This window comes from Ovis canadensis, chromosome X, assembly GCF_042477335.2.
Source record: "Ovis canadensis isolate MfBH-ARS-UI-01 breed Bighorn chromosome X, ARS-UI_OviCan_v2, whole genome shotgun sequence".
NCBI lineage: Eukaryota > Metazoa > Chordata > Mammalia > Artiodactyla > Bovidae > Ovis > Ovis canadensis.
In genome coordinates, this window is record NC_091727.1 from 50,603,527 (window position 1) to 50,616,057 (window position 12,531).

Genomic DNA, 12,531 nt, shown 5'->3' on the forward strand with positions numbered 1-12,531 from the left:
TCAGTAGAAAATTGTGAAAAATAAAAATAAAAGAGATCAAAAGGAGGATGTGCCCTAAGAGATATGAAGTCATATTTCTTACTCAATAACTACAGGCTGGTGTACTGGGGCTACAATGTTCAGTGGTACTAAAGAGAATTCAAACAGAATAAAGTGTGTATATGTGTGTGTGTATATATATATACACATATACTACGTGTATATATATATGTGCATATATGTGTGTGTATATATATATATACACACACATGACATTTCAAACGGAGGGGGATGTGGACAATGAAATAAATACTAGGTAACAACAGTCTAAACTTGAGGGAAAAATGGTAAAATACCTAAATCTATACACCAAAATAATTCTAGACAGGGCAAAGGTACTTTTATAAAAAAGTAAACCATTAAAACTAGAGAAATACAGGACAAGATTTACATAATCCTGGGGTTGGGCAATCCTTCTAAACATGATCCTATGGAGAGAAGGCAAAAAGAAAAAAAATTATTCATTTTTTTATTTTTTTAGTCATTTTTAATGCATTTTCCCTGTGCACAAGAGAAATAACTGATGGAGTCAAAAGATACAGTTTTCTTTATACACAGCAGTTAAAAGTAATGCAAACATCACATGACACTTTCAGTGAAAGTTACATTTCCAATTACAAATCAAAATGCGTATTAGGATCTCTTTATGGGAGAAGCTGAGAAGGAAGTCTTAAAAAAGCACTTTCCTGGCATTACTATACTGATCCTTCAGGCTGCACTAAGATTAAGATCATATACAATCAATTTGCAAATGTTGACACATCACACTGTTTTCTGTACAATTAAATGTATACTTAGAGATACCAGGATAAACATTTCTACTATATTTTAACTGAACTTACCTAATCAACATTTTCACTGAGAAGTTTATCAAAGATGCTGTAAGATTCTACAAAATTGTGAGATATACCAAGCTCCAGACATATTTCTTATATTCTTTCTCATTTTGGTTATACATATCTGCTCAGAGATTCTGCTGCAATTTATCGAGATGTACAGTTCCAATTGTGCTTACTGTACTGTGTACAAATATATCAAAAAAGATCAAATAGTATAAATCTTACAGCATTTTGCTAGCAAAAATACATGCCAAAATCACAATAAGCAATATTGTACCACAAATTATAGAGTTTCAGTTAATCTGTTTCTGTTTTTAATATTCTCATTCTACATTAAATTACTATCATAGGCTAATGTTTAAAATGCAAATAAATTGGACATCTGTAGGACAAAACTTGTTCACCCAACTGTAAAGGTTGATTTGTTTCCAAAAATCACAATAAATGCAGAATAAAGAAGTGTTTGCATGCAACACCTTTGAGTAAAACAGCATTGATTCTCACCATTCAAAACAGAGGAAGGGAGGGAAGGAAGGAGAGAGGGAAGGAGGGAGGAAACAAAGAGGGAGAAAAGGACTCCACCTTAAAATGCATATTAAATTTATAACTAGACAGAGTTGAAAAAATCAAACTGAAAGTAAAGCACAATTTTGTGTGTGTTTAAAGATTTAAGAGCCATTATCAAAAATAAGATACATTTTTTCAAGGTACAGAAATGTAATTACGATGGCTGGGAGCCCAGCAGCCTCTCAATGGCTGCATTGATGTCGCCTCCTGTTGCTATTAGAGCCTGCAAGTTTGCTTCCCGGTTTAAGAAGCCCATTGCGTTGAGCTGTTCCAGTTGTTGTTGAAATCTGACTTCTGGATTTGGCAGCTGCGGAGGATTTGCACCAGCCAGAGCCTGCACCATTTGCTGAATGAACTGCTGGTTGGGTCCAGATTCCGATATTGGGCTCGTGGTTTCACTGGGTGCAGCGCTAGACACAGTAGGCCCAGGGGGGGCGCCTGTGCCAGTGGAGCCAGGGGGACCTGCAGGGCCAGTGGGTCCTATGGGCCCAATGGGGCCTATGGGAGTAAACGGGACTATGGGGCCAATGGGGCCTATGGGTGTGACTGGGCCTACAGGGCCTATCGCGGTTCCCAGCACCCCCACCCCCACACCTGGAGTGAAGCTTGGAATGAGGCCAGGAGCTTCAGTGGCTAATGTCTGTAGCCCCTGCTGGATCTGCATTAAAGCCTGCATTGCTCTTGGGTTTGACATGGCTGATAGCGTCTCTGGATTCTGCATCTGCTGTAGGAAAGTAGGGAGCTGTGGACGCATCTGCTCCTGCAGCTGAGGATTTGTAGTAAACACAGGGCTATTCAGCATCATCTGTGCAGCCAAATCTGGATTCTGGCTCAGAGACTGCATCATGCTTCTCATATATGGTGCAGACAGCATATTCTGGATCAGCTGGGGGTTTTCGGTTATCTGTTGCAGCAAGCTCTGCATTCCTGGGGTGCTGAAGATACTGGCGACATAATTGGCTGCAGCCACTGTGTTTCCGGTAGCACTGCTGGAGCTACTGCCAGATCCACTGCCACTGCTAGTTGTTGTGCTAGTGGTCGCAGAACTCTGGGTAGCCGGTGGTGGCGCCCATGGATTGGGTAGTGGATCACGATTTTCTGTGCGGGAAGGTTGTGTACCTTCCCCAGAGGAGGAACTGCTCCCCACCGAGGCAAATGGGTTACCCCCAAACTGCTCTTGTGCGGCATTCAGCATGGGTTCTTGAATGTCAGTGTACATGCGCCGTAAAGCATTGTAGCCACCTGGGATGCTTTCAAGATTGCTGAGAGCCAGGTCTTGATTTCTCATCATTTCCTGCATCATAGCTGGATTCCTGGCAATTTCGAGGGTCTGCCTCATTATATCTGGGTTGTTTAGCAGGTGACTGATTTCTGGGTTTCTTTGAATTAATTGCTGCATCTGTGGATTGGCCATAATGAGCTGCCTCATCAGATCAGGATTCGAAAGCATGCTCTGAACAAAGGGATTTTCCATGATTTGGATCATCATCTCAGGGCTGGACAAGAGCTGCTGCTGCATTTGGTTCTGGAGCTCAGAGAAGTTAGTCGAGCTCAAGCCGAGGCTGCTAAGGCCTGCAAGTCCTCCAAGACTCCCCAACCCAAACGGGTTGCTATTTGTGGAAATAGGTGTGGAGTTACTCCTGGGAGTCGACGCGGTGGTAGTGTTAGTTCCCGCGGCATTACTAGGCTGTGTGGACTGGCCCTGAGGTCGGTTCTGGCTTTTGATGACAAGGTGAACAGTCAGTCCATCATGGATGCCATGTTGGATCAAGGTATCCTGATCTTTTAAGATTTTTCCGGCAAAAATCAGCACTAACTGATCCGTTTGGGATTTGAAGCGTTTCGAAATCGCTTCCTTAAACTGCTGGACTGAGCTGTTCTCGGGCACTGCGAACTCCTCTTTCTCTTTGGGGGTCTTCACAGTGACTTTGATGATTTTGGGCTCGGCCTGGGTAGAGGCTGGGCCTTGGGCCGCAGCAGAGCCGCGGGAGGGGCGCGGGGGGCCGCTGCTCTCGCCATTCTCAGCCATGGCGGCCGCGGTGACGCAGGCAGTCAGGGAAGGCGCCGGCAGGCGAGAGAGAGAGAGGAAAGAAGGAGGCACTGCCACAGCAGGTTGGGCCGGACCGGGCGGGGAGCGCGGAGCACGGTACCTCTGTGTTGAAGACTGCGGATCACTGGTCCTCCGGTGAAAAGAAGGCTCCGTGTAGGCCGCGGGCCGCGGTATCGGCGCTCCGGTCTCTGGGCCGCCGCCGCCGCCGCCGCCGCCGTCGCCGCCGCCGCCGCCGCCGCCGTCGCCACCGCCGCCGCCGCCGGGCCGCCGTGTGATCCCACCGCGCGCTCTCCCAGCAGCTTCTGCAACTGCTCCGCCCGCTCCTCCCCGCCCCTTCCCCTCCCCCAGCTCCGCGCTCTCCTCCCCGCTGCTCCCCCTACTGAGGCGGCGCCAGGCCCAGAATCATAGATGCAACTTGGTCAAAATTAAAAACTTATGTAGTAAAAAAAGAAAATGAGAGAGATAAACAGATAGAAAGAAACGAAAGGACAACAGCAGACAAGCGAAAAGAGAGGGAAAGAAAGAGAGGAAGCTTCTATAAAGGACATTAAAAGCTAATAGAAAAAATATATATACATATATATATTCCATTAGGCAGTAAAGTGAACAGGTGAAAGCCTGAATCGAACCGACCCCAATTAATAATAAAGAGCACTGACAAAGCAAAAAGGGAAAGGTGAACACCACCCTTAGAAGGGAAGAGGACTGGGCAGGAACCTGCATTTTACAAAAGAAATGCAAATGGCAAATGGGCATATGAAAGAATGATTAAGCTCACTGGCAACCAAAGAAATTCAAATTAAAACAATGAGATTCTTCTTCTGTCTTATATTGGAAAAGATGAAAAATAATAATAAGCCTTATCTTCAGGAGAGAGAGAACTGAGAAAATGTCCTCCAATGTTAATTTTGAAGTGTAGGTTGTTATAAGGCAATTTTAACATATATATCAATATTTTAAATATTTCCACCTTTATTTGGAAGTGCCTCAGAGACCTCACCTATGAAAATAATTGGATAAGGATGCAAAAATACATATGTAAAAAATGTACATGCACTACAGTATTCAAAAAATTATTTTAAAAGATAATCAGTATATCTTTACACAGATTGGTCAGATATATTACATTACCATACAAATATGCACTGTTTAAAATATAGGTGGTTATTTGTATGATACAAAGTGTACATGAAATAGGGAAAGTACATAGTATTTTCACTGTCAGCTTTATGTTTATATTTCTGTACAGTTAGAAATTATACAATCATTATGTCTCAATACCAAAAAATACAGCAAGTATATTTTATTTTAAAACTATTTCTAAGCAGTTAGTATGTGTAACCTGTCTTTAAAGATGGTGAATGTGTAAAAAGAACCCTGAAACACTATACACCAGTATGTTAATGGTGGTTATTACTTGGTACTGAAATTATGAATAATTGTCTCTTTTTTAAAATAATGTATTAATTTTCTGACAGCTTTTATAGGTATGCTCTGCCTTTACAATTTTAAAAAGTGAGAAGTTATTTTGGTGGGAAGTTATAGGTAGAAATTGACAGGCATACAATAGTAGTGGCAGCTATTAACATATTTATCTAACTTAATTACAGATTAAGTAGAAGTAATAAAGATCTAGCACTTGAATAATAGAACAAATAACTTCAAATTTATGTATAAATTTCTAATTCTGGTTTATACCATGCAAAAATGTACTTTCCCCCCTAGTTTTCTGCCAGCATTTAATAGCATTTGAAGCATTAGGACACAAATACTTTAGTAACCCTCAAGAAAAAAAAAATAGGTATGTGATGTCTATCAAGAGGGGAATGTATTAATATAGTGTGATTAACATTAGAATACAGATAAAAGAAATGAACTAGGTCTAAATAAATGTATATATGTAGATTTCAAAAACCTAATTAAATAGAACAACACTCTATGGTATATATATGAAGCTATTGAAAATATACTAGAATGGTTCATACCATTCTATGAACAAATTTATGGCTTATACCATAAATTTGCACCCATGAGGAAGAGGGAATCAAATAGGACACAGGACAGTATTTAAAAGGAAATTTAATTAAATCTCTAAAAATATATTTCTTCTTTTATATGGAAGCAAATATGGCAAAAAAGCAATAATTCTAGGTGATAGGGACATTTTTTGATTAAACTGTTGTGTTTTTTGATATTTTTAATTTTCAAAAAAAGAAAAAAGTAAGCAAATATCACAGGTCATCTTTGATCTCAGTCGAATAAAACTAGACATTAATGAAAGTGTGAATGAAAAACTCAACCACTTGAAAATTAAAACAGAATTAAACACTTTTGGGACAAAGTACAAGTGAAAGTTCTTAGAGTGAATTTAGGAAAATAGTAGTAATAAAATAGTAGTAATGAGAACATAAACGTTCATAATATGATGGGATTTCCCTATACGTGATCTGAGGATCTCATTTAAAAATACAGATTTTTAAACCCTACTCCAAACCTATCAAAACATAAATGGTGCTCAGAAATCTGCATTCTTACCAAGCTTCAATTTAATGGTATTTAATTTACTGGGTACGATGTGAACGAACTCAGAGTCAAATTTATGCACTCAAAGATCTTAACTACCAAAGAATAGAAAGAAAATAAATTAATTAGATATCCAAATAGAGAGGACCAAAAAAAGAAAAAAAGAAAAGAGAGAAGCAGGGTGATGTCTACAAAGTGATAAAATCAAACATTAATGAATTAACAAATTCAAAAAATAAATTGTGTTAAGAAAATCTAGGAAGTTCTCTGAAGAACAAGTTAAATAGATAAACTATTATAATTAAGTGATTCTCTTAGAAGTCTCTCACCAAAGAATACAGCAAAACATAGAAGCAAAGAATAGGAGCAGAAACATACTCTCTTCTTGAATTCTCTTATAAGCATATTTCTTTTTTTCCCCCTACTGTAAACTTTTTATTAGAGAGCAGAAATAACAATAAATAGCTAAATAGCAATCATCCTGAGTTCTTCCATAGAGGGTAGTAGCTGAGAAGTTGAAAGACTTTGTCAGAGATTCTCGCCATGGGAGATGGAGGTGGACCACAGTTCGGGTTCAGTAAATACAGATTTAGTGTTATTTTAGTCATTGTTTTCTCCCTCCACCTCAGATTCATTGAGATATAATTGATATATGTTGTTGCTGCTGCTAAGTCGCTTCAGTCGTGTCCGACTCTGTGCGACCCCATAGACGGCAGCCCACCAGTCTCCCCATCCCTGGGATTCTCCAGGCAAGAACACTGGAGTGGGTTGCCATTTCCTTCTCCAATGCATGAAAAGTTAAAAGTGAAAGTGAAGTTGCTCAGTAGTGTAAGACACTCAGCGACCTCATGGACTGCTGCCTACCAGGCTCCTCTGTCCATGGGATTTTCCAGGCAAGAGTACTGGAGTGGGGTACCATTGCCTTCTCCTAATTGATATATAACACTGTGTAAATTTAAAGTGTACAACTCGTTGATTTGATATATCTATATAATGAAAACTGATTACCATGGCAACATTATCAGATAGATCTCAGGTGGTTTCAACCTGCAACGGCTTGAAGTGATTCTTTGGTTCTCAACTGGAGACTGATGTTGGCTTACAGCAGTGAGAGAACAGAATCCCTAGCCACTGGACCAGTCGTCAGTGACAAGGTCCTGGCTGTTTGGCTTTGCTAAAAAGAATTTCCACAAGGACAGAAAGTAGTGGAATGAGTAAAGTGCTTAGGTAGGTGGAAAAAAGAGCACAGTACATGTGTATAGACACACAGGCAGACTCCAAGAGAGAGAGAATTGCAGAGTCATGCTTTCCTGATAGTGTGGATTGTTTTTATGGAGCATTTCTTCTGAGTTTCCTTTGGCCACTCATTTTGATTTACCTGGTTCAAAGTCCATATTTGGTATATCTCAGGATCCTCCCATGTGTGCACACACATTGCTTATATAAGATGGATTCCACCAAAGAAGCCTATAAGTAGCTTGACATCATTCCTCTTCCAAACTCCAAGAAGATTTTCTGTGAATGTATAGTTGTTGAGGTCCCATGACTTCAAGAATGAGAAATATGTGGTCTCTTATCTACTATCTGGGCAGGGCCCAGCCTCCTCTCTCAATTGTCCTGCTACTGATATTTTGGAGTTTTAGTTCACAAGGAATGAATCTCCAATCACTTTACCCTGGTGTAGGGGCAGCTACTTCTTGCCTCGAATCCCTCTTGAGAGACATAGATGTCATGAAATATTTATTGGGAGGATAAAAAGTGAAAGTCTGTCTTCTGTAGCTTCTTCAGGCTAGCCAGGGGCTCATAGATCCTACCTAGCTGGGGTCACAGAGTTTTCACCCTGTCTCTTTAAATTGGCCCCAGAGTGATTTCTGTTGTTATTTCAGCAGGATATGCTGTGGGGAGTGGCTGGAGTCCCTGCATGACCATTGTCCTGTGATGTCCTAGAGAAAACAAACTAAATAATCAGATTAAAGAAGCTGGGGTTGAAGACCGGTTAAAGACTATTATAACCAGAGGCTCAAGCAAGGGTAGGAATCTGGTTATACAAGGTCAGCATATCTTTGTTAATCTCCGGCTTAAAATTTAGTGTATTTCTCTGTTTCTAAAATGGAAGGTCTGAACCTGTTTGTCCCAGACCTCCTTCTTGGACTGAAAAGTATTTGTTGCAGATTTGCAATAGTATGAAAGACAAGAAAGCACTAGGCAAAATATAACATAAAGCAGTATGGCTGAGAAAAGGAAGGTTATAAGAAAAATGGAAACCTCCCATAAGAAAGTTTTAATACCTTTTGGGATCAAGGAGAACAAGATAGAGAACCAGTTTTCAATTTCCTAGCCCATATTGAATTGCAAGGATTGATGGTCAATTGTTGAAGCCAGGTGGTTTGTTGAATTTTCTCAGTGTTGGTCTCTACCTAGAAAGAGGTGTTAATGTATATGCAAAAAGAAATGTTGGCAATTGCACATACTCCTCCCTGTTCTGCCAACAGATAATCCAGGGCCAGATAGTTGTCAAGTGTCACCTTGACCAGACAATCTAGAGACTTCTGTAAATTAGTAAGAGAATTAGCAGTATTAGTTATGGCAGTAAGAGATAAATTTTGAAGAACATGTTGGTGGGCAGCTACCCCCTACCATTGTAAGAAGATGTATCCAAAGAAATAAGCACCTCTGTCTGGGATGCCACCAGGTTAATTGAGTAAACAGTTTTAATGAACTTGCCCAGTGCTTGGATTCATTTAAGGAGTGGATTAAGATAAAAATAATCAAGGTTCCCAGCATACACTATGTGAGAGTGGTGTTATTGCATAGGCAATTATTGGCCATGGTTTCTTATCTATCTGACATATGAACACGTATCCTGGTGGAGCAAAACAGACTAACTCTCCCAAGGTTTTAAAACCTAGCCATTCAGTGCTATAGTTATGAAAATGTTCTTCAACTACATACTGAAAACTTTTCATCCATGTCAGTCCTGATAACTGTTCCTTAAATGTGGATCCTTCTTCCAATGGATAGGAAGTTAGAGTTTGAGCACAAATAGGTAACTAGAATTCTTGCTTATGAGGGGCCATTTTAAAACTCTTGGATGTTTAAATGCCAGTTCTTCATCCTTCCAATTTGACTTCATATTTCCAAGGAAAGGGTTAGGCAAGAGACATTAGAATTTTCTTCAATAGGAAAACAAACAATTCTGACTCTGTACATTACTGTTCCTGAGCCTTGGGTTCTTCGTAGAAAACCACTTTTTCCATTAGGAACTTGTTTAAAATTCCTATGGGATGGAAAATGGGGTCACTATGACCCATAATGGTCTTACCTCGGGGTAAACAAATCCAGCATTCTGTCAACCAAGTGGTGGAAGCAAGAGTTTGTGCAATGCAAACCAGAAAGTTGTCTGCCCATCCTGTGGCAGGAAGTCTGCACAGAAAAGCTAAGGCAATTAATAGATTACTAATTAATAGTAACACCAATCATGGTCATATGTAAATCACCCAGCATGAGCAGAGAAGTTCAGTGAATTCAAAGAGAAAGGGTGAGAGCAAAGAAAACAGTAGTTATCTGAATCTACCAGGAAATAGGCTTCCCAGGTGGCACTAGTGGTAAAGAACAAGCCTGCCAACACAGGAGACATAAAAGACACGGATTTGATCCCTGGGTCGAGAATATCCCCTGGAGGAGGACATAGTAACCCACTCCAGTATTCTTGACTGGAGAATCTCATTGACAGAGGAGTCTGGCGGGCTACAGTCCATATGGTCACAAAGAGTCGGACATGACTGAAGTGACTTAGCATGCATGCACCAGAGCATATCAATTATTCTGTAAGTTAATTAAAGTACTTAGAAGCAAAAGGAAAATAGTAGCTATGGGTACTTAGCCTAGGGTCTAAGAAGGTTTTTTGTTGTTTTTTTTTTCCTTTTGTCTTTTTGAATAGGAGCTTCAGGTCTTGTAGTGGCTCACCTGAGAATTTTCAGGCTGTCCTGTGAATTCCATGTCCTGTAGAGACTCAGAGGAAGGGATAGACTCACAGAAATGGCTGGAATGTGGAACTTCTGGTTCCTGTAACCTATCAATGGAGACAGGTTTAATCATGGACAGAAGAACCCAGGTAGTGACTCCTTGGAGTTTAACTGCTGTAGGGGTGCTCAACAGGACATGGTAAGGACCCTTCTATTTTGGGAGTAGCTGTCCATCAGGTCTTTAAAAATACCTAGTCTCCAGGGTTTTTAACTGGGACTGTCATCTAGAGCAGGCTGTACTCTCTTGCCATATTCTTGTATAGCTTTCTGGACTTGGCCTAGGTTTAATTTCTACAAAATCTTGACATGCCCAAAAGGTATGGAGATGTTTGTATTTGAATTGCTTGGGCCTCATATAGCTTGTTTTCTATTTGGAGATAACTGTCTACTTCCAGGGTTTATAATATATCTCTGATATTTAATCCACTGCTTTGAGATTTGTACCTCTGTCTGAGAGGCTCTGTAACCCTGAGTCCCAAGGAAATTAAGTACTTCAATGGTATTTTGATCTGAGGTCTCTATGGAAAGACTAAATATTGAAATATCATTTATATACTGTATAATAGCACTTTCTTTTAGGTGTATTTCACTTTGTTCCTTTCCTAGGGCCTGGGTGAACAAGTGTGGGACTGTCCCAAAAGCTCTGAGGCAATACTGTCCAGGTATATTGTTGCATTTGGCCTGAGTTGGGGTTAGTCCACTCAAAGGCAAACAGACATTGTGATAAGAAATGAACTTGGATGCAAAAGAAGACATCCTTGAGGATGAGTAGAGTAAATCATTTAGCATCCTCAGGGATTTGGGTTAAGATCTGGGTTAATATGCTATAAGGATTGGCCATGAGGGAATATATAGGGACCACAGCATTCACTGCTCTAAGGTCTTGAACCATCCTAAGTAATCCATTTGGCTTAACAACTGGCAGAATAAGAGAATTGCATGGAGACTGGCAGGGCACTAAGAGGCCATACCTTAAGAATTTATCTATGAGGGGTTATAAATCCTTTTTCACTTCCAACTTTACAAGATATTGTCTCCTCTTAGGTTAAGCATCTTGTGGCTAAGACTAATTCTTACAGTTTGGGCATTTATGGCCTTTACAGGGATTTCTTTGTCCCATACTGAAAGGTTCACTGCTTGTAGAATATGGCTAGGAATAAGACCTTGCTTTTCCAGCTGGTCTGTTTTAGTTAGAGTCAAGATAAGAGGCTTGCTTAGAGCCTCCTAACCGGAGTATGGCCCTGAGGGATCTCAGAAGGTCTCTCCCCAGTAGTGGGGTGGGTTACTCAGGTACAACTAAAAAGGCGTGTGAAATCAACCTCTGCTCAAATTGGCAAGTGAGAGGGCAAGTAAAATGGTGGGTGTGAGGCTTTCCATTGACACCAGTCACAGTACAGCTTTTGGAGGAGAGAGGTCCAGTGTGAGAAATTAAGTCAGAGTAAGTGGGTTCCGTATCATTAAAAAATCAATTTTCTTACTTGCTGCTTCAAAGATTACCCAGAACTCCTTGATGGAAATAGACATCTTGTTATGGGAAGCTGCCAGAATCCCTGGGCAGCCTCAGTAGTCCAGCATGGCCATCTGGGGGATGAGGGCAATCCCTCTTACAACGACCTATTTGTTTGCAGGCTTGGCCTAGCCTGGGGAGTTCTTTCTGGCAATCTCAGACCAAGTGGCCTATTGACTTGCATTAGTAACATCCCCTCTTATTGGGCTTACCCCCATAGAGATAGTTGGATGTTCTTGGCTCCCTCAGGTTGTCCTGAGATCACAAAGCATGGCTGAAAGCAACAGCTATCAGCTTTTCATTAGTCTTGGCCTATCCTTCCTCACATTGGGTTCTCTCTTCCTGCTGAGCTTGGTCTCAATTTTTGAATACTCCAAAGGCTACATTTAGGAATTGGGGCATGGGCATTTGGGTGCTAAATTATAACTTTGGAGTTTTTGCCTAATATCAGTGGAAGATTGACTAATAAAGTGCTGTCCCAGTAGGGCACTGACCTTCAGAAGTGAAGAGATCTATATTAGTATATTTCCTAAAGGCCTGCACAAGCCACCCATGAAAAAGGACTGGATTTTCTTTTTCTTCTTGGGTCATTCCTTTAATCTTTTCATAGTTAACTGACTTTTTCATACACTTCCTCATACCTTCTAATACACATGTGATCACGTGCTTCCTGGTTTCTGTTCCCTCCAGGGAATTATAATTTCAGAGGAATTCCTGTTTGGAACTGCATCTCCACCCATAGCATAACATTTGGGCTGGTCTCTGGCAAGCTTCCCCTGAGCAGATTCTCTGTTTTTCCTCATAGGTGAAACAAGTAGGTAGAACTACTTGAACATCCTTCCAAATTAAATCATAGACCAGAGTTAGGGCCTGAAACACTTCAACAAACTATTAGAGTCTTCAGAAAATTTCCCCAATATCTGTTTGCTTCGGGCTAAGTTGGTCAAAGAGAAGGACTATTGTTGTTCAGTTTCTCAGTTG

The 12,531-nt window shown here is 40.6% G+C and overlaps 1 protein-coding gene across 1 annotated transcript; it reads right to left on the reverse strand.

Moving 5' to 3' along the window:
- Positions 1-503: 503 nt before the first annotated feature.
- On the reverse strand, positions 504-3,818 carry UBQLN2 (ubiquilin 2). The gene has a single exon (XM_070289973.1). The coding sequence runs from the start codon at positions 3,472-3,474 to the stop codon at positions 1,600-1,602; it is 1,875 nt and encodes a 624-aa protein (XP_070146074.1). The 5' UTR covers positions 3,475-3,818; the 3' UTR covers positions 504-1,599.
- Between the last annotated feature and the right edge of the window lie 8,713 nt (positions 3,819-12,531).